The sequence below is a fragment of the Nipponia nippon genome, unplaced genomic scaffold (assembly GCF_047370975.1).
Source record: "Nipponia nippon isolate SJK-2023a ecotype South Korea unplaced genomic scaffold, ASM4737097v1 scaffold_21, whole genome shotgun sequence".
In the NCBI taxonomy this organism is placed as follows: Eukaryota; Metazoa; Chordata; class Aves; order Pelecaniformes; family Threskiornithidae; genus Nipponia; species Nipponia nippon.
In genome coordinates this window covers 4,816,159-4,843,302 of record NW_028262338.1, presented here as the reverse complement: position 1 = coordinate 4,843,302, position 27,144 = coordinate 4,816,159, and the positions used below count along the sequence as shown (strand labels likewise).

Genomic DNA, 27,144 nt, shown 5'->3' with positions numbered 1-27,144 from the left:
GCACCAGGATGATTATTGGTCTTTTCCAACTACAATGTTAAATTTTCCCTAATGATCAGACATTAGGAGAAGGAGGAAAAGGCTATAAGCTTTTGGCTTCGTTTATGAGAGAGGAATACAACAAACCTCTGATTTCAATATATATGTACCCCAAGAGTATATCTACTTCTGGCAACACCAAAACAGAGTCCACTATAGAGATTCTTTCTTGCCCAGCAAGCCATGGGGATCCGAAGCATAAGATTTAGGATCAACACACGTGAGCACTTGTATGATTAGTAACTATGCAAAGTAAATTTCCTTAAGGAAAAGGAGTTATTGAAAACTGATACTTGCCAGACATTTGAAAAATGAGATTTCATCCCCCTATATTACTTTGCTACACAATCTCTTTAAACAGTAGAGATTTTATGATACCTCCTTGTTCCAGGAAATAGAGCACTGTGAAGCACACACAGTGTATAACTGTAATAAAAAGGCTCCCAGAACGTTTGTTTTAATATGGTTGCACAGAGGAAAGCGTAGTACTTAGATATGAAAAATACTGGCTAACAAACTTGGTGCCCCTTATCCACAGCTCACTGTCTTGAGCCACTTGACTGGCTGTTTCACTGCAGATTGGCTCTGCACATTTGCTCAGTTGGGAGCAAGCAGAGCAACCGTCAGGTTTATCGGTCACGGAAAGAGCTGTGCAGTGTTATGGCGTGCCCCCCGCGCAGTGACTGGCAGACAGTCTGGCAAACTCAAGGGCTCCTGAAAGAGCTTGTCCACATTCCAGGAAAACTAAAAGACAGGCGAGAAGGACATTTAAATGTATTCCCGTTTCTAGACAGACCAAGGTTAGTCTAAGGCCTCCTGGACAGGAGTTCAAAGTGGCCACAGCTTTTTAACCACAAGGTTACTTGAAAACTTCCACCTTAAGCTGAAGCCCTTTCCATTCTTTTGATATTCAAATGCAAGTTGCACTAACAATGATAATTAATCAAACACTATTTCACAGCTTGGATGGATTGTTGCCCCAATTAAATGAAAGTTTCAGTTTACTGTTCCAAAAAAAATGCAAACCAAAACTCCCAAAATCAGACTCCAGTTATCTCTTTCTGGAAAACAGTATAGCTCTCTCAAATCCAAATTGACCTAAAATTCTCAGAAGACATTTGATCTAGCCTGCTGAAAAGAAGAATGTATGAGGATAGGGTACAGCAGCTACAGTAGCTTTCTAGCATCCTCTCTCCTGGCAACTTCAAACAGGAGAAGGCAAGTGCCACGGTCCAAGAAAAGCTTCTGTTCCACAGAACAGAGATGTACTTGGACTTCTGTAATAATGGCTGCTGCCGCGTTGGTTACAATCGCATGTTCAGGAAGACATAAGATCCGTGAAATCAGCAATTTAACAGAAATCCTATTGTGATTATTTATGTGGGGAATGTTAGCTACTTAAGATAGCTAATTATAACGAAGACTTCAGAAGCAACATTTTGAATTACATCAATAGGGGTTAAAAAAACCCACCAAAACCAACACCCCGTCCCACCCCTGCCCCCAATAAAAAAACCTCATTATCTAACCATGCCTAGTTATTTTCTTGCCAAATATAATACAATATTGGCTTACTCACCTCTGTCTTATATGACAGAAATACAGAATCCTAAAGCTAGCCAGGTGGTCTAAAACTTGTTCTGAATTCTTCATTTCCCATACAGCAAAGTCAAACGGGGCAGGTCAAGATGCTGCCATGCCTGAGCCGAGCATTACCTTACCCAGCTACAGCGTTTCTGACGTCAGTGGTACTGTCTGCAGATGTCAGGCACTTACACAAAACAATTCTGCCACAATAAAAGATGAATAATCTGGGCCTATATTGTGATAGTATATTTAAACAGAAGGATAACAACATTTCTGAGAAACTCTGAGGAGTCTTATCCAAAACAGTAAATAACAATATTATCTGCTCTGCAATTTCACAGTAATTATTTTTTCCTTCTAAATACAATCTCAACGGTTTTATACAGGACCTACAACAACTCCCTTTTTCTGATCGTGTCCTGCTTTACCATAACACCAGTATATTTTCAAAAATGCTCCAGCTCAAGCTTAGGAAATTATACTGGCTACCAGGCTACCTTAATCAGAGCATTCTTATCAGTGTGTCTCCAGACTAATAAGAAGAAATCCAATCTAGAGGCCACTGAACACTAAATTAGATCTAATCATAGGGCACTCTTCCAACTGTTCAACAGCAGGTCTAAAACCAACGAATGCAATTTATTTTTTTGGTATCCATTAAAATATTACAAGCAATCTCACAGTAGCTGCTTCAAAGCCACAACCAGAAAAGTGTGCAGACGTTTGTTTGCATTTAAAGCACGATCATTCAATGCTCTCCTTGCGAAAAGCTACTTTACATTCAAACACTTTCAAGAAGAACCTGAAAGGCTCCAGAGCCACAATACTCTGGGAACCCCATAACGGGGCAACCTGCTTACATCTTCTCAGCTTGAGCATGTTTAAATGGCTGAAGTGCAACAGCTTTTAATGATTCTTTGGCATGCAGAGTTTGCCCCCTTAACAAAAAGGCATCACTTGAGCTAATTCAGACTGGAAAATTACTGCATCGGGGCTTAAATATATAATTTGTTGAAAGCCTGCACTACAGGCACACAAGGATTATAGTATAAAGGTGTTGACACCTGCTTAATGCTTTATGCAGAAGTTCTAGACGCACATTTTTATAGGACTATATTTTTTATACTTTTTTCCTACTGGGAAAGATCCTATCTGTAAAGTGTCCTGGGTTAGGTAGGGCAACTGTGTATCACTTCAAACTTGTAGCCACAAAATATTTGGGGGGGGGAGGACTATGATAAAGCTCAGATTTTTTTAACATAGTTTCTTTCTCAGCGGTCAAATTGACAAGTTAAGTTTTAGCTCTCCTTTTGCTTGCAGCATCTTCATTGTACCAAATACAACCCGAGTCTGGCAATGACCAGCATCCCAGTTATACCAACATGTACTGAGTCCCAGCTTCTAAGCGCTTTCACGCTTATTGTTCTCACGCAGGGCAAACTACCTCCCCCCTAAATACAGAGTCTTCTCTCGCCGCACAGGCTGGCCATGAAGGCACTGAAGTACTAACAAACTTGTGAGATATGGGACAGGAGAGACCAAAGGACCTGCCAGAAAAAGTACGTGCAAAAGGTGAAGACAAAATAACTGGCTGTGTGCAGGAGGAGACGAAGAGCTTCCCACCACTGCAGCTCAAGGATTGTCATAACCAAACCACATGTGCTCTTGCTTGTCCTTCCTTAGAACAGGGCTGTCCATGTTTGCAACTAAGATCTTATAGATAAATTACACATCTGAGTAGTCCTTCACTTAACATATAGAGCAATTTCAACTATTTAATATTTTAGTTCTTTGGCTTTGCTCATGGATTTCTAATCTAAATCTATGCTTATTTTTATATAGCATATAAGCACAGCAAAGACTGCAGCCATAGAGTGACACATTCACTGGTGATCATGAACTTTTGGATATTCATTTCTGGTTATGTCAAGACAGTCAGAAAGGCTTAAAATAACATGTCTAAAAGCTACTTTTTATTTTATATTTTATATAATTTATTGCTTGTGGGTGGAGGGTTGTGTGTGGTATAAACCAGAACTGATTAATTTATCATATATCACCTTTCTGAGTGCATCATCCATGATGGTAATCAGAACGTTAGGAACACATATTAAAACTCACTTCGCTTCTGCTCCCTCTACTGAATGGCTGACATAGTAGCTGATTTCCTTCTCTTTGAAGGAGTTACTGGTTCCCAGTGTGATTATGGAGACAAGAGTGAGTGAAATTTGGAATTTCACATTTGGCTTTGGAAATTTTTTATGCTACATTAATAAATACTGAAGAGTGTATGATATATATCTTACCCCGATCATGACTGTGTGTTAAATCACACATGGCATAAAATACTCAAATACACAATATATTCTGGAATCATTTCTCTTGCAACTAAGCCACATTTGGCGTAATAAGAATATGGAACTGAGCATGGCTCGCAACAGTAAGATCTTTCATATTGCCATTTTGCTTGCATGTGCAGGTACTTGAGACACAGTAACCCTCAAGGATCTAGCTATTCAACCACAACTGCTAAATGTGTAAAAACAATCAGATGGCATCCGCACCCGCACATCAGCTGGTGACCAAATTTCCTTTCTTGGACTTCACCGAGTCTCTCATTTCCTCCCCACACTTAAATCCTCTGTGTCTATTACCCATTATACACACCGTGCTATAAAACTGTTGGCACCTTTCTTTTTTTTTTTTCAGCCCTTGCCTCCCTCTTGCCTGAGACAGAAAAGAAGACTAGCATGTCCCAGTGAGTTTTCAGTGGAAAAGGTGATTATATATATGTCAGACGCTGAAAAAACAGTAAATCTAGCTAGTCTGTAAAATAAAGAAGAGGAAGGGATCATACTCACAGCAGCTGCAGAGACACAAGATCATCAAAAAGGCCCTGGGGAATCTCTGTGATCTTGTTTCCATAGAGCACTCTGAAAGATTCAGGAAGACAAAATAAATCTTAAGTAACAGACCAGTTTAGTGTCCTCCCACATCTCTGCATTATCATCTTTATTGATCTTGTGCACCATGCCCAGGATCTGTGGGCATTTCATTTAACTACTGATCTCATTTTCTTTTCAGAGAGCACATGGTATTAAATGAGTCGTTATGATTCAGGCTTCGTCTGGTGTTGGAAAGCATTTTTAATGTAGAAACTGGACATCATCCAAAAACTGTATCTGAAATATTTTTCATTCTGTTGAGGGAATTTTTTTTCCCACCCTTTTTAGAAATATTTTAACCATTGAAAGGCACGTTGTCTGATGCAAAAACCTAGCATTCTGCTCAGTGATACTGAATTTAAAAGCCAGGGAGCACAAGCTGGTTGTAGATAAAATTTCATATAACTGAATCTCTTAAGGTGTAATAATCGGCATGAAATGTGACACAGGCATCATGGGATAAAATATTATGGCTTCACCAGCTGTTGTCACCATTTCAACTAGCTCATATAAAGAAATTTAGCCTGAACTGGAAACAGCCATATATTTCAGAAACTCAAAAATAATTTAGGTATAGTTTAGTTATAAAAAACAGTAAAGATTTAATAACACAAATGAGAGTCACTGTATATATTTATTGAACCATAAATATATTAGACCTGATAGCCATGATTCAGTTTTAATATTAAAAATATTTCCTTTTTTCATGGCAAAATGCACATATAGTATCCTCAGAAATTGAACTAAAGGGAAAAACAGACAAACCCACCGTTATGCTAAGATGTGTTACCTAGGGATCAGAGCAAAATCACATATAACAGGAACACCTGAATTTCAATCACAGCTATAGTGTTTTCCCATGTCATTGCCGCAAGCTGATAAAATTTGTCAAAACCAGAAAGTGAGTTAGGACCTTATACGGGTCCTGGCAAAAGGGAAGACAATTGGACTACTTCTGAAAGCTTTATGCCTTACCTAAACATTTTAATAGACTTCAAATTGGGAAAAACAGTATTTATGTAATTTCTGTGTTCTACATAGGACATAGTAAATGGTTATAAACCAGCTCATGCCAAAAATTTGTTGCTTATGTGTCACTAAACTGGTTAATTCCTGAGCTTTTTAATGTGGAATAATATGCTAGCAATGAATCAAATAGCCATGTGAGGCTTGGATGCTGGCTGAAATGCTGGCTTACCCTGCCTTTCAACATTTAAAATGTTATGGTGAGTTGAACATACTGAAAAACAAACACTTAGCATGACGGACCATTTACAACGCCCTCTGGCCTTCCCAGAGTATCGCCACTTCGGTTTACTCTTCATCAGTCATTGGAAGTATATCACCTCTGTGGGAGAGTTCCCAGATCAGCTCATTTCTGAGCCTAAATAAAATGAATCTAAATGAAATAACACCACTTAGATATGAAAATCTGAACTTAAAACTTCATTTTTCATTACTTTCGTAGTTTAGCAGGAACTGAACTGCTACCCAAGAAACTAATGATCATCTAGCATTATATTGTCTCTAAACAAAAGTAACATAATTCCTCTCTATCTATTGCAGAGTCAGGAGGTTGGCTTTTAATGTGCTGTGACAGCTAGTGTTTTTTGTGAGTAATGAATGCTAGTACCACTAATTTTTCTAATTTTTTCCTAATTTCAGCCTCAGAAGACACACACAATTTCCCACTTCAACAAAATTTCATGCGATGTACGTAGATTTTAATATTCTGCCCAAAACTAGACAGAAATGATGGCTGAACTTTGACAGGTCTAGCAGGTCCATTTAGATAGCAGTTTCAAAATAGAAGATAATATTCAAGTCACTGAATTTCACTGGGCTCTAAAACAACATGCAAATGGCTGGCTCACAGACTTCTTTCTGAACAAAGCAACCGATGTGAGCACCTGTATCAGGAAGCAAAAGCAAAACCTCTGCAAATAAAATATTTATAAAAGGTTAAAATATTAAGTTAATGCCCACAGAATCCAGTATATTTCCATTTCAGTCTCCACTCTTTCTGAACAACATTTCTTCAGCAAGTGCATCATCTGTATACAAAGGTTAGACTGTAAGCTCTGGGATGTTAGATGAAGACCTTCCTCAGTTTTGTGAAGTAGCAGGATCATCAATGCTGATCAATAATGCATAATACTGTAGCATATGAGAAAGAGTTCAGAAGCTAAGCTTTACAAAATGCCCAGGGAAAGAAGTAAAAAAATCCCCGCTCCAGACTAAGGGTTATTCTGGCTGTAGAAGTAAAACCACTTATGTAAAGTAAAATCTTAAAAAAACCTCAAACACTTACACCCTGTACAGTTGTTAGTTATGGTTCGACTAAATCCAAATATCAAAATAAGACTCTTATTAGAGTAATTTTTCATTTACTCTTAATTTAAGAGTCAGAAGGTCATAGTGCAGTGTTCCACTGAATTTTAAACCTTGGATGTGTTTATACATCCTATTATTTTGAGCAAAATAAAACAGATTAAAATATTCTATAAAATAAAATAAAATAAAATAAAATAAAATAAAATAAAATAAAATAAAATAAAATAAAATAAAATAAAATAAAATAAAATAAAATAAAATAAAGCTTCAATTTTTAGAAGCCATGAAAAGAAAATAAGCATTTTCAAACCTAATTGGGCTTATGCGCATGTGGCACATTAACATTCAAACAAATTAACAGCTAAACAAAAGTCAGTATGAGAGCTCAGGCACTTGTCTCTAATTCATATTCATGTTCAGCACTACACAGAGCCAAATTAGCTCATGCCATTGTCTGCCTGCCATGCCAGAGCTGAAGGCAACCCGTCCGACAGAAAGAAGCAAAGAGAGGGGAGGGGAGATACATAATGCATTGCGTCTCATTTCTAGAGTTCCTGATTTCTGTTTACTCTAACAAAAAGCACAGAAACTTTTGCTTTCCTCAGAGTTCTCATTTTCTCTGTTTAAGACAGCGTACCCATACCAGCAAATATGACTGTTGGTCAGGTTCTGGCCCATCACCTTTTGTTCTGAATGTACCGACTGCTGCACTCCTACCAGCACAGTGAATGAGGGAGCCCGCAGGAAAGACGGGCCAGGCCGGGTACACTCCGTTACTGCAGCCGCTTTCCTCTGCGTCCTGTCGTTCTGCCCATCTCACTAGCACACACCGCAATGCTTCCAGAATAGCAGCTTTGGGGATAAAAGAAACCAAACAAAAACCCCAAACAAAAAAATAACTTCAAAAGGCCATGTAACAGGCAACTCAGCCAAGTCAATTCAAGAACTTCATTTAAATCTCCAATGCTTTTGCCAACAGAGATAAATTTTAGGACATTTGCCTATGGCATTACAAGTTCTAAAAACGTATGTTCGCTTGCATCCCTCACATACGTTGCAGGACAGGCAGGTGTCCTGGCTACTGGGCAAGCTTGGCACAGGAAATACAACCCTCCTCCTATCCCCTAGCACCTGAAACTTTAGCCCAAAAATATATTTTTTTAAAAATACACTAACAAAGTTAATATGTAATAAAAATAAAATCAGCTCAATAATTGCTGCCAATAGACAGCGAACCAGTGAATCAGAATGACATTTATTAGAGCATAAAAAAATTACTAAAATTTTTGTTGTGTGCTCCTGATTGTCCATTAGCTTCTCAACTTTGCTGGGAGACCAAGTTAGCCACAGGTCTGACCAATACCATTTACTGTCAGGTGGAGAAGATATTACCGTAAACATGACGTACATTTGGGGAGAAAAAGAAAAGTGAGCTACAGCTTAATTCTATATTCACAATGCTAATAAAGTAGCAACTAGAGACTAAGCCAAAACTGACTGAGACACCAGTAGGTATCCTTTTCCTTACTGTTCCTTTCTTTCTCTTCTCGCCACGCATGGGAGTCTCTTTTACAAAGATGGAAACCAGTCTGAATGGAGAAAACAGTCATAAAGACGTGCAAACACATCAGACTTGCCAGTGCATGAATTTCATTCTCATCTTTTCCACAAGGCAGGTATATCTAACACTTGAATGACCAGTGTGAAGAATCAGTCACTATATTTTTAACTCAAGCAAACTTTTCTCAAATTTTTTGCAGGTGGCGTTCTAACATCAGCAAGTTGCTGTTATGGCAGATGGGCGCCGAGTCATCTGAGGGCTGCATTCTTAGCGGCACGTAGAGCCATCAGCTCGCCAGCTCACAGCTAAATGCTTTCCGCATGGCCACAAACTGCAAGCTGCAGTTCTTCAAAAGTACCTGGCACGTTGGCTCACAACTTGCAGCAGTTTTCAGGCTGCCATCGAGCTTCCAAGCAATGGGAAAGACAACATACATAAAGCACAGACCCCTGGCTGCACTGCAAGCATTGGAGGAGATCCCTGGAAGAAGCACCCTATTCAGCTGAAGAGTTATTATGGATCTGCAGTAAGAAATTATACAAATATATAAAAGTCATAATGAGGCATTATGTTTCTTCAGCCTGATTCTGGCATCGTATTTTAATATTCTCCTAAAAATGTATCTATTCCAAGACACAATTAAATATTACATTTCCAGTTAAACAATAAATTGTTACTACTAAACTTCAAGTTTTGCAGACTAATCCAACTGATGTTCTAAGCAGTTAAAAATAAAGATTAAACGGCGAAAATAGTCACTGCATAGATTCATCTAAAAGCTTGGGACATACCAGACGAAGAAATCATTGGAAGCACACATAGCAACAAGTACGCTATCTTGGGTGAGAATGTAATTAAGCATATAACAAACCTTCAGCGACAGGGTCTTGAACCACAGAAGTCTCACTGATTCTTCAGTCTCTAGACATTCTGACCTCTTGAACAATCTTAAAATTCAGGAATTTGCAAAAACTTTACCAACACATGGCCTTTCATATGCACTGAAGTTTAGCATACCACCTTCTAAGGGTGTGAAACAATAATTGCTGTGTTGTCTTTATTTTACAGCTTGTCGGCCTACCTTACTTGCAAATGTAGTTGCAATTTAGCTGCTTTGTTAAGTCAGATCCCCGAATATAGATTTTTTTTTCTCTGGAAGGTGACACGGAACTTTTTGGGGGTATGAAAGCCTAGCACAGAATCCCTTACTCTAGACCATATGGTTTCCAGCTAAGTGTTCCTTTATTTTGGCATGGCTGAAACATTCTTACTGAAGTGTCAAATTTTGACTTTATGCAATGTCTTTTTCAGTCCTCAGAATGCTTTTAACTTTCCTTCAGATTGTGAAAACAATTCTTGCTAGGAAGAATTATATTTCCCAAGCTACGTACAATGGCACAGGCTCAATAAGAATTCAAGTTTTCAAAAGAGGAGGAATTGATAGGGGTAAAAACAGCAATAAATTTCTAATATCTGAAAGAAACTTAGACATGTAATTTTTTTTCCCTGCACTATTTCATATTTCTTCAGAACAAGTTAGGCTAAATAAATCACAGTAAAACTATCCAAAGCAATTTGTTACCTTAAAATAAGTTTGGCAGTTATTGCAATAGACAGTGTTTTATTGCAGATTTCAAATCACCATGAATGACACCACATACATCATCACCCAGGAGATGATGGTCTAAATGGGACTGCTATGTCAAAATCTAAGCTGTCTCTTGTCTTTGTGCCCAGGCTGATCTAGCTTTTAAATTGTTCACTAGCTTAATTCAGTATATGAACAAAAGCAAAAGAATTCTCCCTCTGCAATGGTCTAAAATTTATTCATTCAGTTTAACACACTGAAGGCTTAGACTATTTTGTCCTATCTCGTAAAATGTCCCAGGACAGTCCGGATATAGCCTTCCAAACCTACAGTTGTGGGAAGTTTACTGACCCCAAGAATAACATTTATCTTTGATACTATTAACAATAACCAAATGCTGATACAATCCTCTCACTGATATTAGATTTTGAGTTGATTAAATGAAAAATTAATTTACTTTGGAAAGTACATGCAGCAATCTTGAAACATGAAACTATTCATAACTTAGCCCCCATGTTCTGCGCTGTGTTATTAACCACTCTAGCTCCAGCAAAGTGCAATTCTAACTATGAAACACAAACGCCATGTACTACAAATAGAGCATTTTTCAAACTGTTGCTTAAAATTGACATTAACACATTCTTTTGCGATCAACCAATGCTAAATGCAGAGAAAACCTAAGGTAGAAATAGCTTATTTAAAGTGTTAAGATTTTGTGACTTGTTTGACTGCCATAGGTGGATTTCTTGTTAGAGAAAATATATAGATTTAAAATAAAAAACTTATGACCTGCTAGCATATGGATCACTTTGCATTTTAAAAAGATTTAAGTTTTATATATTTTAGGGGAAACTGCTTCTGTAGTAAACATTCCTGTGTTTTCAAAACTCTAATACACCGTTTTTTCTTCCATTTTCACATAGGTACAATAGGCGGAGTACTCTGAGAGACAGTTCTGCCTGGAAACACTAACCTAAGTTAACTTTAGAAGAAAGTAGAGTAGCAACCCACTATATATAGGCCTCCATTAGCCAGCTAGACTAACAACGTTGGCTGCCTTCCAGATAAGCACTTTCACTCTCTTAGACCCATAGGGAGCACTGCAATTGCAGGCAAGCAGGGAGTAAAAGGAGGAGCAGAAAATGGGAATAATGCAGGGGGAAAAAAAGCAAGGATTTTAGGCAGTACAGCAGTACTTCATTTTTAATGGAAACAAAGTTGCTTGCTTTCATTTGTGCATTAATATTTTCCCCTCCTTTATTCTCGTTTTAACTCAGCTAGCTGAAAAGTCCAGCTGCTCTGTGCACAGATTAAACCTCAATGGTGTCTCATTAAAATGTATGCCACCAATCACATTTGACTTACATATACAAAAAATAAAAGTTACTCTCAGCTGAGCTGAAGCATTGTATGCAGAGCAGCGTTCCTTCAGGGCATGCAGCTGACTAAAGTTATTGGGGCCTCAGGCACCAAAAAGACTGAGACGCTTAAAAGAGAAAACACTAGTAAGCAAACTGTCTTACTTCATTTCTACCCCCTTGTTCTTTCCCCTTTGGCAGTTTCATTGGGAGGGCTGGCACTTCAAAGGAGTCCTCTTCTCTTGCGCTTACTTGTCTTTCTGCGGTTGACAGAACTGGACTGGTGGCTATAGCAGAGAGATCAGATGAAAGAAGATCCTCTACTTCTCAGAAGTAGAAACCTGGGGAGGTTTCTTCAGAGAAACCCAGATTCTGCAGAAGAGCAGATAATCTTGCTCCATAAAGATATCTAGGGCTCAGAAACTGAAACAACTACAGAAGTGACCAGCAGGGAAGAACCTGCCAGAGGTGTGGGTGACAGGTCATGAAAGATCAGGGAACTAACTTGCCTATCAGCCATAGGGAAAACATTTGTAAGACCTACTTGCAATGAACAGCAAGAATAAAACCCTTCAAAAGAAAGTAAAAGCCAATGGCAAGCACAATGGACAACTGAACCTAGAGGAGGAAGCTGACAATTTCAAGGCTGGAGTCAATGCTGCCCTAGAAACCGGTCTGCCAGAGAGAGGAGAAACAGACTGTGTGTTACAACAGCTTTGTGTGGCTGCGGTAGGAGAAAGCTGAGGCAGAGACAAACACTAAGCGGCAGTTCCCTTACTATAGCCCTTTCTGTGCTGCGTCTCATCTCTCTGGCCCCTCTCTTCCCCCTTGTAACCTCCTAACAGTAACTTAAGTGCTATTTTACCCACTTGGATATAACCATATTTAAACATCATTTACTCAAACTATCATTTTGGATGACTGGGCAGAGAATACACAGTCATTTCACTTGCTTCTGTGTGCAAGTCAAAACACTATAAATTCCTGCCCAGTTTATATTCTCATTTCCTCTCTGTCCACTCTGATGTGTTCTGTCCCACTCCTGAGGCCACCTGGGGGTATCTGAATTAGCTATAGCTAAAGCTGAATAACTTCTGAGTTAGGAAGTCAACCCCAGTAGAAATGTCTTGCCTGTCCAGCTTGCTCCTAGCCAGCAGGCTTGCCAGGACCAGAAAGCTGTAGCACTGCAAGATCAGCAGTAGTTTCATACTAAGCCAAAACTGCAGTCTTCAGTAAATGTCATTCCCTTACTGAATCGTTTCCAGACAGCATTGAGGGATTTCACCATTCCACAGCATGTTGAATAACACCACCCTAACTATTCAACACAGGCTAGCAACACTTAATATCTATTTCTGGCATTCTCCCGGCTGGATTCAGGGCACAAGAAAAGGCCCATCCTTCTGCATTCTGGCTCAGAAGTTCACTGCAACATATAAGTTTAGGACTGAATAACCTTCTAATATTAGCATTAGTCAACAAGTTATATAGGTTGTTGGAATTATCCAGTATTCAGAGAATAAAATTATGGTAGCTTTTAGAAATAAACTACACTCTTAAAAATAAAACTGTGTTATATGAATATCAATGCGCTAAAAGTTTTAAAACTGTCTTTAAAATTAATGCGGGTAAATATCATTCCAGTTGAGCTTACCCTCTTCTCTCAGCCTGGGACTCTTTCTAACACTCTATTCCAGTTCATTCTCCATATGCAGCTTCTGACCTTGTATTGCTCCTTTTACCCATTAAAAGCTCCACTGTTTTAATAGTACTGTGGGTAGCTAGGTTGAAATATAGCTGCATTTAAATTCAAATAAAATAGTTTCTATGTTCTATAAATAGAAACGAATGGTTGTCAAGAGATCCTACCTTCCTTTTATCTTCTATATGAAGTCGTATTTTAGTACCCTTCCAGCTTAATAAAGTAGTAATTACAGCTAAGAAGTATAAAAGTTTTCTTAAGAGCTTAGGTTCTTCCCTAACTAGTTTGAAAAAACAAAACCAAAAGCAAACCCAAAGAAACCAAAAAACTCACAATCTCAGTTCTTTAGTACAGAAGAAAAATTCAGTATGGAAGTATTTCCCCTAACTCCGCCCTGATTAACACCACCAAACAGTGTCTGGGCTATGATGAGGTTTTTGTGTGCCGTGATGAGTTGGGGGGCATGGATTCGCCTGCAGGTGCACACGTGCAGTAGATCAGTTAATGCGCTGATTTGAAGAAGTGAACAAGTCAGTAACCTTGGGGGTGTTCATCTATAAAAGAACTTACTAGAGATGTGTAAACAGTTCCTCCTTCTAACCTTCACGACCAATTTTTCAATTACAAAAGATCAGATGCTTCACGCAAGCTGGCAGCTGCACAGAGAAACATAAGTTCTCCCAGACAGCACATTATCATTTTTATTTCTCTTACATGCAAGCTCTCCCCAAATGCCCATTCAGTTCTATTTTCTACTTACAATGAAATGAGAGATTTCAAGCCTTTGAATGCATCAGCCGCAATGTCAGTTATTTGATTCTTGCTGATGTCTCTGTAAAGAGAAGGGAGGATTAAAAAAATATTTGTAAACAGGAATTTGATGAAAATATTTTAGCTGTAGTTTACTGGAAGAATATACTTGATACAAACACAGAACTAAAAGATCGTATTTCCTCAGAGAAATTATGAACTACATAAGGACGCAGACAGTCAAATTCCAGGAATGATTAGAAAACATCGGTCAGTACAACAGGCCATAGCCTCAGTAAATCGGCAGCTCCCCTGTTAATAAGGTCTTCCATTTTATGGACATTGAAACAGAGAGTTCTATGAAGACCTTTGAAGAGCAACAGTGAGGTAGTCCATCGAATAAAAACAGTTGATGAAACCATCATAAGAACTATTAATAATGGAGATCGCATTGTGACTCTGTAGGGTGGCCCTCAAGCATGAGGAACAGCCTGTGACAAAGCCTAAAGGTAGTCTGACTGTTTAAATGCAGGCATGGAAGGCTAACTTTAGAACAGTACAGAAGATCGTATTTTGATTATAAGTGAAAAGATAGATAAGGTGAGGAGAGCTTCTAAGGTAGCTTGAAAGTGCTGGCAGAACATGCATTAAGGAAGACAGTGGGATTAACAGTGTCAGGCGTAGGCACCAGGTAAATGGCTTCTGAGGCAGCAAGACTGTGTTTTTCTTAGAGAAGAATCCATGTGGTAAACGAGATGTAAAGATGAACATATTCATAAATACCAGAAACATGTAGGATAGCCAAACAAAATTCCCATCAAAACCCTAGGAAATTCCACTAAGGGTTAGTCTCAATTTATATGAAACAATATCAGTAATTCCTACGATCTCAAAATTCTTCTGAGGTAAGAGTTTTTCCACACCACCTCTGTTTAATACCAATGGGAAAGGGGATGAGAAAAGGACTACCTAGCCCCTGATCCCAACGCAGGGACCAGTGGCACTGAGCAGTTCGTTACTGTACCAGTGATGTTTGGTTTTTAATGGCCTAGAGGAAACAAGCAGCGCAAAATTCTACCATGATCTTGATCTGGTGAGGCAGGCAAGAAGAGGGTTGACACAGCACTGGCAGGTCTGCCTAGAGCTTTCAGACACTAGGGAAAGCCTTTGAGCATCTGAATAGAAATCATGGACCTCTGAAGCCAGCAGCACTGCAGGGAATGCGCAGCACATTGCAGACCCTGTCAGGGAGCCCCAGCAAGATTCCCCCCTTTCAGCTACGATGTGAGTGGAATTCAGTTATAGCCTGCTGTCATTTTCAAGGGAAGGTGTGTTCCTGGTTTGGAAAATACCCTTAGATTTTAATCATAACCAACCAAGTACACAAAGATAAATATGCCACAATTTCTTTATACATGGAGCCAAATTTCCTACACCTGGGACCCAGATGCTCAGAACTGGGTGCCTTATCGTGACTGTCACTGCAATCTAATCTTTCTGTCAATCAGTTCAACCAGGTGCTTAGCTACAGGCATAACTTTGAGCTGCCTTGTTGCATTCACTGACAGTTGGTATCAGCTTGTATCAGTAGTATCACATCTTTTCACTGATAGCTGAAGCTGGAGTAACACAGTATTTCATGTACATCTTCACTGTTATTTCCACTGGGGCACATGCTAAGGATCCCAGTCAGACTCTAAATAAATATTACTTGAACAAGAACTTAGGAATTGGAAAGTAAGAAGGTCTTCCATTCTACACGTTTTGAGCTACAAATTCTGTTGGTTAAAATTTTAATGAAGTCCTCTAACTGTTTTCAAATCTAGCCACATAAAGCGGGATTTTCTTTGGTTCTTTTATAAGGTTTGGTTCTTTTATAAGGCTCATGAAACAACTGCTCTGCAATCTACTGACGTTTTCTCTGACAACATCCCGCCTACAAGGACAGCATTCCATGAAGGTTTCCGGTTCTTCAGCTCAACTCACAGCAGCCAAATTTGTGAAAGTGAAAGTAGGAATATTTATTTTTATACAGGTTTTTGTGAAACTTGTTTAGACTGCCTGGTAGCATTTGCTGCTTTTTATCTAGTAATTCTTATGTAAGCAGAAGTCTGATGTGAATCTGTGCTATCTATTGATTGAGGAACGTACTAAAACCTGTTACAATGACAAGAAGTCATGAGTTTGCTGAACAATGACAAGCACCTGAAAAGGGGCATCCAGTTTCTGAAACAAGTACTTCAGCACTATTTTATTGATTTGCTACGTTTCAACATTTCCATCCTTTCTCTCTCCCCATGTCCGGACGCTAATGAGTGTATAACTAATGGTGCCTGAACGTGCATAAATGCCATGCTGGGTGATGATACTCACTCACTTCATGCAGATGCACTACAATCAGCATTAGAAGATAATTAGACACATTATTTCCTTTCCATTAGAGCCCAAGCTCCACTGCTGCTGGATAAGGAGGCGCCATCTCCTTCTGACTTGACTGAAGCAAAGGGATTCAATTATCTCCTTCTACTTTTGTTCCCTTCCTTTGGTTTGCTTTGGTAAGATCACCCTGTTCTGTGCTTGATTTACATCACGACAAAGAGATAGGAGTTTTTCTAACCTGCACAACTAAGTCAGTTTAGATCACATAAGGCTCATTTTCAAAGTTTGGGGTATCTGAATCACTCAGTGGAAATGTGGCTCTTTAGCTGGAAATGTAATAAACTTCCCAGGATTCCACCCAGGCAGGGAATACATCAGTCACCTCATACTAGTCTCCCTGCACCTCTGACAGCATGGTAGAGATCTTCTTTCAAAAGGTTGTTTAACACACCTTGGAGGGTGGCTGTGCTCAGTTACCAGTTAGGGACATAAATTGTTTCTGACTTTGCACCAGGGGAGCAAGGATACCCTCTGAGTCACTGTATAACACATGACTGTATGGCTTAAATGTCTTTACTGTAAAAGGTTTTGAAACACAACAGATTTATTTTTAGATGTAGCCAAATGCAAAACTATTAATAGCATTGGATGAATATTCTCTTTGTCGACTAACATTATTAGAAACAGATTACTCGATTATCTCTAACATGTAAAATGGACTGTTCTCAGTTGACGGGAGTACTCAGCAAAAATCCATGTCATATATGGTTTAGTTTTTAGAAACTGCTTAACAAAAGTAGCAACGCCACAGAGCTACTGGGGAGACTATGAAATCTCAGTGTGTTTTCTGCTAATATATGGTAAAATTAATTTGACAACATGAAATGCCACTACAAGCATCAGAGTTAGAGAGGTACAATCACATCTTTCTAAGTGGCTCTATGTACTTGGCTCTTAGTCTTGTGCTACAAACTTGTTAGTTAAAAGCCTCAGAAAAGCAAAGACAAATGGGAGGTAATGCCATAAACTCTGGAACTCGTAGGGTAGAAGTTACAGAACTATGGTATAAGCACAACTGCTATGCAAATGAATTCAAAATGGCATGTCTGGGCTTGGATACTTCATGCAATAATGACAACAACTTCTAGTTCTGAAGGTGGGATGTATCTCCTTCAAGCCCCTCAAAGCTCTTCTAAAGTCCGTGAATAATTGAGCACAGAGCCAGGACCTGTTACATTCACCCCAAAAACAGGGGAACCATCATCCCAGGTTATATAATTCAACTGCATATTTGAATCCTATAGGTGCCAAATCTTCCTTCTGAGACAGATACATTTAGCTTCACGTAATTAATAGTGTGAGAAGATGTAGGCAGTTACGAAGAAGTCCAGGACACAAAAGATTTCAGCTCCTTTGCTAAAACCCAATCACCAAAATAACTCTTCCATCCTGGAAGCTATTGAAGAAGCATTCTAAACAGCAAACTTCAGCCAGGTGTAAATATAACACTTGAATTAATATACAGACATCTTCTGCTAGCATTTTGATCTATTAATATCAAGTCATATAAAGATCATCTTGGACAACTGGCTCTTACCTCAAAATTAATCTCAGTTATCCGATTATTTAAGAAAAGGAAACTGCATAATCTTGCAGGAAATACTCAGTAAACAATCAAAATATTGAGAGTGCTGCAGGTAAGCAGTCTATTATCCCTACCATTCTTGCGTATTTATTCACCAGAAGGAGAAAAATACAGTACAATTCACAATATTATGCTAATGCTATCCTCTGAATTATGTAAAAATTATTATAAATAATAGTTAATAATAATAACAACAACAACAATAACGTTCTTCATTTGTACCCTGGGTAGGGCATCAATTAATTACATCAATAATCTTCATGCGATTGCACTGCTCATTGAAATCAAAGTCACGGAAATTAAGAAAGGCTGAAGACTTCAGTGATATCGAACATGCCCTTCCTCTATAAGGAGAAGGATGGATAATTCTTTTCTTTTAAGAGGTAGTCCTTTGACCAAAGTATATTTTTGTTTTAACAATCCTGGGAATCTTGCACACTGAAAAGATCATGTCAATAATCTCTTCAAGCAGTGGAACAAATGTCCTCAATTAAACTTTATGTAACAACAGTGATGCCCAATTTAGAGCCTCAATGTCCAGCAGGAATAAAACTTTAACAAGGAGACAGGTCAATAACCAAATGTTTGTTCTGGGACACTGTGCAGCCTAACTCTCTATCCCAAGTTCTTCCACAAAATGCTGTCACGTTAACTAAGCCTTGATACAGATCGTCTGGCACAATAACTTATTATTTAACTATGAGTTCAGGTCTCAATGAGGATGCCAATTATACTCCAGAAAGCTGTTAACACAACTTGCTAATGGACTTCTGCTGTGAAATTCTACCATTAATCATTTCACATAGTAAGTGTGGCATTGGGTTGAGCAGCTAGTCAAGTTAAAGAACATTTTTTTGGTTAACTCCCATAAAACTAGAGTTCACCAATCATGAAAAATGAAAGGACAGTAAAACATTGCCAAAATCTAAAATTAGTCATACCTCAGAAAGAAATAAGTAGTGACTTTAATAATGAAAAAGTTACAAGTTAGGTCACCGAAAAGGGATCCGTCATTTTTCACTGAAATTACCGTCTTGCTATCTAATACAGTACTTCTTTAAAAATACATACAGCTATATTGAAAGCGAGACAGAAGAATAGAGACTATAAGATTGATGATTTGACCTGTTAAATATTAAGATCCATATTTACAGCTCTTCAGCTCTAGGAACTTGATAAGTTTAGACTGGAAAACAGTCATTTTACCCTTAAATCCAAAGGTACAGCACAAGCTCATTTCGGTTTCCAAAAGCATTAGCTACCTGATAATCCACTGTCTTCTGTGAAATGAGCTGACGGTTTCTTAATTCCAGTAAGTACTGTTCACACCAGGAAACAAGAACTGTAAAGGCACCTTTTTAGCAGTCTCAGCATTGAGCTACAAAGCCTGAATGACTTCTGGAAGTTACTGGTCCAGTGGTGCCCATCAACATCTTGATACTACGGTGAAGCAGGAGTAACTTGTTTTGCCATTGTCTGTATCATTGTACTACTGTGACAACATCTCTCATATACCACTTAAAAATGAAAAGAAAGACCAACCAGGGGAATGCCCAGGTTATCTGCATGAGAGTGCTGCTACAAATCAGGATTATTTTTTTTAAACCCAAAGAGAAAACACAAGAGTTATTAAGAAAAGAATTGTCTGGGTATCTACTGGTCATTAAGAAATAGAGGAAACAATCTCCAGCAGGCTTCTTTGTTTTCTTGTAAACAATCAAACCATTTCAGCATCAGGACATTGAATGCACTACCAAAAATATCCTAACTACTCTGCAAGAACATGCACTTCTGCTATAACTGGGGTCAACTAAATCAAAGTGGTGCAAACAGATACCAGAGTGAAGGAGAGGGAAAAAATAGAACTTAAAATCTTTTCTGAGGAAGCAGATTTGAAGTTTGAACAGACTAACAAGTAATTAACTCACATCGTTTATAATAGGAAGTGAAATCAAGCATTATTAAGGATTTCATGCACTGTTAGGCATCCTGAACCAAATTCCATTGTTGCTTACACTTTGAAGAGATTATTTGTGCAATCCCCAGTGATTTCAACACAGAAATTGCCAATATGTTTCTAAAATAAAGATACTGAACTTGAAGCTAGAAGATTCACGATTGCTTTTGCATGTTGGTCTTGTTATTAAAACTTACATTCTCTTAAGCTTCTTGTACTGGGTAAAAGCTCCAGGGGTAATGATTTTGATGAGGTTTTGTTCCAAACGTCTGAAAACAAACGAAGTAATATACATGTTAACTACACAATTGTAGGACAGGAATAACATTAAACATGACAGCAATTTTTTACATCAATATAAAACAATTTTATAGTGTTTCTATGCAAAACAAATTTTTCTTTAGAAAGCCACTAAATGGAGCAAATACTGAGAAAATAACTTTGAAAATAAAATCATCTCACTGATTACATGAAATCCGTATAGAAAAAAGTCACAGGTATAGAAAATGCATCTTTAAAGCTCATGGAATGAATAAAAAATAGTAGGTATATTTTATTGCTGCTTAATCAAAGTTAAGGTAGAAAATACAGATGCTTTCCTTGACTAGCTGTTGTAAACAGAACACAGCTATCTAAACTAAAAGCTATGCTATGTTGTGACAGCTTAATAAGCAGATTAATAATACTATCAGAGCAACTCAGGAGCAATGATCTGTGGGAACACGATGAAAAACAAAGTGGAATTCACTGCAATATGAATCCAGATTTTTAAGGGGGGAGAGTCTATGCTAAAGCAGAGGACTGTATCTTCCTATTTTAACTACCAAATACTGAAGGTGTTCTAAAACGTGGCTGAGACTGCATGAAAGTGCTGTTGTTTTCATTTCTGAGATTTGGTTTGAAAGAAGTATTCTTTATGAAGTATCATAAAGGCGTGTATCACTAACATAAAATGTAAGCAGCTTTAAGATACCGTGTACAGTAACCACTAAGATTAATTTCTGTTCCTTCCCAGAAGTATTTTCAAGTCTTTGTCAGCAAGTTCCCCACAGTCCTCAGATGAACCCTAAATATTCACCTCAATTAGAAATGTAAAAGTAGATCCCCATACAACAAACTCGAATGACCACGGCAGCTAAAATTCTGCAGAGTTGGAACGGAAAGCAAAATTTGATTTTACCTAGCTCTTACTTATTATTCAAACGTTGTGTGTTTTTTCCAAAAATGTCATAAAAAGAAACAGTTTCAACAGCAAAAATCTGTGGTTGGAAATGGTTTAGAATTGAAATACAAAAACATACTGGAATGATGGAATGAATCACTCTAGTCATTTAGAGCTACTGCAGCAATGCAGAGGGGATAAAAATTTTTAAAACCAGGAACGGAGATAAAATGAGATGCAGGGAGAAGTAAATCATGGTTTTAAAGGACTTGGGAATAGTGGAGAAAACGTGTAAGGCCCATCAGCCCTCTACTGCGCAGCGTATCCTTCTGTTGATCTGGGCTTTCAATAGACAAAAGAAAATTCTCCCTGAAAATAAGATATTTTGCCAGCTCAGTTATACTCTAAGAAGCTATTTAAGTCATGAACATTGTGATACTTGCACAGTCAACTCGTACAGTCAATGTGCATGCGCTCTTTTATTTCTGTAGCAGTCTATTTTAAAGGTTGTGATCAGAGTTAATTCTATTCCTTGCTTTGTGATCTGAATTAGTGTCTGAGATTTCCCTTCCAGTTGGTCTAAATATAAAGTGTTTCGTTTCTGGCAAGTCCACAGTGAAATGCAAATTGCTGTAAGCTTCAGCACGCTACTATTGTTGGGTGTTTGTCACCAGAATTAGCAGTACACATACTCTTCCCATAAAGGCTTTTTGTCAGCTTGCCAGTTTGGTGTTTAACTCCTCCCAAGTATTTCTATGCAGACACTTCCAGGAACAAAAGAGGGCCATGCCTGTCTAATTCCCTCGCCTTATGGATGGAAACTGGGGGTTCACACATGCTGCACATAGGTGCAGCATAGCAGTCCTTACAGGGGAACAAAAATATAGCGATGGGGGGAAACATGGCCCGTTTTTACAATCCCTTAAAATTCCAAGGAAATTTTAGTGACTCAAGGGTGGAAATATACACAGAAATTTTGCCCCCAAAGGGCAAAAAAAGCCAGAATTGGAATAGCCACAGATCCTGAGTAATGAGAAAAAAAGAAATTTCTAGAAAAGGTGGAGAGGAATACAGAAAAAGGATTGTTTAAGAGAGCTACCTTCTGAAGCAGTACTGAATCCTTCACCCTTTCCTACAAAATTTGCAGCAGATGGCCTGTACAGAAATAGATGGACAAGGCTGTTGTCATCTGCTGCTGTATTTTCACCTTAGCACCTTACATCTTTTTATTGTATGAAGCTCTTTGCAAATGAAGGACTAAAGACGACACATAACACATTATGATTAGTGCACTTCATTTTGCAGATGCTACCAGAGAAGCAACAAGCAGTACCGTGTGCTCTCATCAGGGTGTGTTTGCAGGTGGAGTCCAACCTGGGCACAAAATGCAGCTGATCTTGGAGCATTTAATAAAGTGCAGCATTAAGTAAGCAGGTATTTTACAAGTATGAAATACTAATCTGACTTCCGTTCATTTTTTTCGTAAATGCATCTTACAGATTGGCAGGCATAGGCTAAAAAACGCAATGAAGTTACACAACTAAAATAGTAGAAAACAAATTATTTGTATTAATACTTTGTGCTTTCACCTCATCTGAGCTCATAAATGATACGTAAAGGACAGTACAGGATTAAAAATCTCTAGGAAGCACTAGGTTTTGCCAGAAGGGGTGTTGGCAATTTCAAGGTGATGAAGGCTTAATTATAAACCAGTGTTACTCATGATATAATGGGAAAGAGGTGCCATCTTTCAAATAAAGTGAAAAACAGAGTTCTTACCTAGTGTTGTCATTTTTTTCTCCAAAAAGTGAAAAGCTAATCTAAATTTTACAGCCACATCTTATTTCAGAGAAAATTACCTCGTTTACCCAGAACATGACCTCTGAAAAACTATTTTTCATGGTCTATCCCTGTACACTATGAAGTGCTGTCATACACTATAAAACCACCTGTGCCAGTGCAAAGCAACACCGGTGAGTTAATTTTTTTTTGTGTATCACCACAATATACGATAAGATAATTTTACAACACATTTGAGAACTTTGTACAAGAGACACAGTCCTGAAAGACGAAATTTTGATCATTTGAGCTACTATTCCCCCACATTTAAGATTTCTTAAAACTCAGCAAAATTTTCCTTGATTTTCCTCTGGTATTTCATAAGAAAACCTATTTAAAAGACTCCACAAGTAGAATTCACAAAGCTGATAAAATAAATTGGCCATGTTCAAACCTCTCAGGGGCTTTTGTTCCTCCTCCCAGCTACCCATTTCACTGTGCCATGTCGCCTGCTGCCAGCTGTATCGCTTAGATGAATTGAAGCATATCGCCCCCCTTCTGACACGCAGCAACGCTCTGTCTTCCTCTTCAAGCTTTATTTTAGAGTCTTTGACAACAACATCAAGGGACAAGAACAATTTCCTTTCTCTAATATATTATCAGAGATTGGAAAGTATAAGGGCCCTACGGATTCAGATGCATTTTTCTTGTAATAACTTGATGCTAGACGGGATAAAGTCCTCCTCCTTCCCACTCTCTTTAAATGACTTTGCAGCAATGAGAGCAAAAAGCAAACATTTCTGAGAACAAAAAACAAAACCAAAACAAACAGGGGCAAACTGTGCAGTTAAATATGAAAAACTATCCCAGAGTAAAGAATAAGCACTCAAATTCCCATGCTAATCCATCTCAAAGTTCCCTGAGGTGCATAGCTTTTCATCACCTCCTCATCTGGCCCCTGTACTGCTCACACCCAGGATGGCAAAACACAAAGGATAAAATCTCTGCCTAATGCAGCCTTCGTAGAGCCAGCTCACGCTCTCAGGAGTGACGAAGCCATTTGTCTTGAAGAGCGATTCCCCCTGCAGAGTGGGGGAGACAGACGTATTAATTTGGGCCTTAACTATCTCTCTCTCACTGAGGGAAAGAAAGAATTTGTTATTTGGGTCTCTAATGGAGCAGTTTGCTAGCAATTTTCCCATTTCAAACACCGTCTCAGCTGCTAATGTGTAATGTTTTGTCAAGCTTACCTACCCATAACATAGACAAATCACTAGCTTGGAGAAAAAGAGAGAGGGAGTGAAGCGTCAGTACTGATAATTCTTAGCTGTCAGATGAATAGAGCCTACAAATGAGACAGCCATGCTCTATTAACAGTGCCATCGAGCTCTTGCCTGAGACGTGTCAGAAACGTCCCTCTGCATTGGGCAGTCATGAACTTCCCTGCTGGGAGAGAGAGAAAGTGAGTGAATGAGCCAGATTGCTCGGGATCACATCGCTCTGCTCCCAGTGCCGGAGCTCTTTTGGGCTTACATCACTCAGGCAGCCAATAACCAAAAGCAGCCTCTGGGAGAGAGAAAGCGTATTAGCGTGCAGCAGTAACCTGTAGCACAGTTGTGTCCGGCAGGATGCACACAACCTGCGTCAACGTTGTTGGGAAGGGCAAACCCCTCGCTTTTCTCCTGCCCTATAAGCAGAGATTTGCAGGGAGCTTGGTAAGGACTGTTTGGGGGAAGTAAGCAGCATGTGTATCCCCCACAGTGACAAAGCCCAGGGCCAGGGAGAGCCGTTTATATTAGGAAGGGGGAAACTTCTAGAGCACGTAACAATCAAGAGAGAGATCGGTTCTCCTTGCCAAGGAGTAAGAACAACTGGATTATAAAAGCTGCTTGGACCATTCTCTTACATTTATCTCGTATTTTGGACTTACATATCTTATCATACATTTTGGACTTTGATGAAGAAAAGTCCACAGATATATTTTCAGTATTTAAGAGGAATAAATCATACTTAAAATCTGGTCGTCTTACTACAAATATGGGCTAGATCTGATCCCTGTCCTGATGCCTTCCTTGCCTCTTCATTTGAAATACAAGCTTCATTCCCACCATGCACAACAGGTTCAGGTAGCTGCACTGCAGTATTTACCCAAAGACAGCCCTGGGTAGGAGGCACCCTTGCTGGGAAGGAAGGAATCCTGCCCTGCAGTTACGCAGTCAGAACCTGCGCTTTATTCTGCAGTGAAAAACGCAGAAGCCGCAGTCACCGCCCTTTACACCACAGCACTGCGGCACCGCACAGGGCACTTCTCTGCAAAGTGCAAGGCAAAAAACCTGCAGTCCTGTTGCTTCAGAAAGCGTTTATGGGCCTACATTACCAAGGAACAGCCTTTTTGTGGCTCTATCTCTCACCCCTCAGTTCTCTGACAGGTCGAAAACAAAGTGCTTTAGGATGGCAGGACATTCAGCATTTTAAATATCTGTGCTTACTGCTTGTTTTAACAGACAGTTAAAGCCTTCAATCCCTACCTCAGCCAAAGACTCTATCACCACTATAAAAACCCTAAACACATATGGTTCTCCAAGATTTTTATACTGCTGCCTTTCATCGCACTACCTGAATGACTTCCAAATAAAATTAATAATATGTATTATAAATCCCTCTCATTGAGTCTCCCTTAGGAACTGGAGAGCTGAGAGCCAGTGAACTGCCCACCTGTATTAATACGAGGTGACAACTAGAGTTTCCCTTCATATTCCGATGTTTGGTGCTGATTTTCAGGGTCTAGCTGTCAAGCTCCTGCTACCGTTTTAAAAAGGACTGCTTCTTAACTATTCATCTAAGGGCAGATCTTCAATAGACAAAATCCTATCAAGAATGAAGGGACTTTTCAACATAAATCTACCTAGGTAGCTACACGGATAATTCTGCTCACCAAAAGACATCTTTCAGAATGAAACCACATGTTTTGATATGTTCCCTGGTACCATGGTGTTCATCTAAAAGTAGTGCTAGTGATATTGGATCTTCTGACATACCACAGTGAATTTAGTTTAAGCTGACACAACTCTGTAGTTGAGCAGTTGGTCAGGTATCTGCTGGTAAATGCTGAATTTCTAACGGCAGTCACATTATGAATCCACCAGCTCTGTTGTGGTATGCTATTTTTGCATCAAATGCAGTACAAACAGGAAGACACCAGAGAAATCTGTAGACTGGTATTTTGCAAAACAGTTTTTCACATAACACCAATGTCTCTATCAACATTAACAGCCAGAATGCGGTAATATACTGCCAAACCTCAAGGCTTCTCCATCTACCACTATGATACTCCACGTTCCCAGGTGGCATTTTTGGCCCTTCTCATCACCTTTCATTGTTATTTCTCCTGCCAGTCTCATTCATTTATTTTCCTTGCTTCATCCTTGGAGTGAGGGTGTAGGCACCCACCGAGCACGCTGCCGGTGCCTGCGCTCCCTCTCACTGCAATGCCACAGCTGCATGAACTGTTTGTGCGTTGTGCCCAGACGTAAAAGCAGGGACTTCAGGTGAGCTCCCCTGTGAGCCATCATCAGGGGGTACAATCAGTGAGGATGTTAAAGGTTAAACAGGAGCTGGTTTAGGGTAGAATATAAAATAATGTCTCCCTGCTCTTATTCTAGACTAGATAGAAATAATTTCCCATCTCAGCAGACTTTATTGGATCCCATGGACTTGGGATCAGAGTTTGCAGGAAGAATTTTACTTGTATACAGGCACGTGGCTGTGAACGCAAACCCAGGAAAGAGAGAGTCATGAGGTTGGAGAGATCGGGCAATTTCCAACTCCCTACTGCTGAAACGCAGCCTAATTGTATACTTCGTTCAACCAGCGTCCATGCGTTCACGTGCGTTTATGTTTCCGAGATGTTGCAGTGTAGCAAACACAGCAGAAATGTGGATCTCACGCCTGCATTTTTGTGACACCCAGTGATTCCAGTTCAGACCCAGTACTTCCAGTTCAGAAAGCTCCAAGGAGACCAGCCCGCAAGGTGCTACATAGAGGATGAGGTTCTTGTATTCACTTCAACAACGCGGCATCTGCTCTGAGGCTAACTCAACATTAGACCTCTGCTGAGCGCTTTTTCTCGTTACTTTTGGATTGGGGTTTTGGGGGTTTGTTTTGGTTTTATTTTTTTTTTTTAATCTGAAGCTCGAAGTCTATACTTGGGAGACACATGGTTTCTACAGTGCCTACTGCAAAGTAACAGTTGGCCTATAGTTACATTTCATAAATGTAAAAAAGCAGGAATGGTTTTTAACAAACCAGACTCATAATGTTTGCTTTACTGAGAGTAAGTTCCTGTTCCGTTAGGCCCC

At 39.1% G+C, this 27,144-nt stretch overlaps 1 protein-coding gene across 2 annotated transcripts in view; it reads right to left on the bottom strand.

The window, feature by feature from the left end:
- SLIT3 (slit guidance ligand 3) overlaps positions 1–27,144 on the bottom strand; it is a 601,195-nt gene that overhangs the window by 151,738 nt on the left and 422,313 nt on the right. For both annotated transcript variants that reach the window (XM_087759961.1, XM_087759962.1), the window contains 3 exons: positions 20,043–20,114; positions 13,875–13,946; positions 4,488–4,559 (listed from right to left, as the gene is read on the bottom strand). In XM_087759961.1, the coding sequence (XP_087616087.1) occupies positions 4,488–4,559; positions 13,875–13,946; positions 20,043–20,114 (216 nt within the window). The remainder of the gene's footprint in view (positions 1–4,487; positions 4,560–13,874; positions 13,947–20,042; positions 20,115–27,144) is intronic.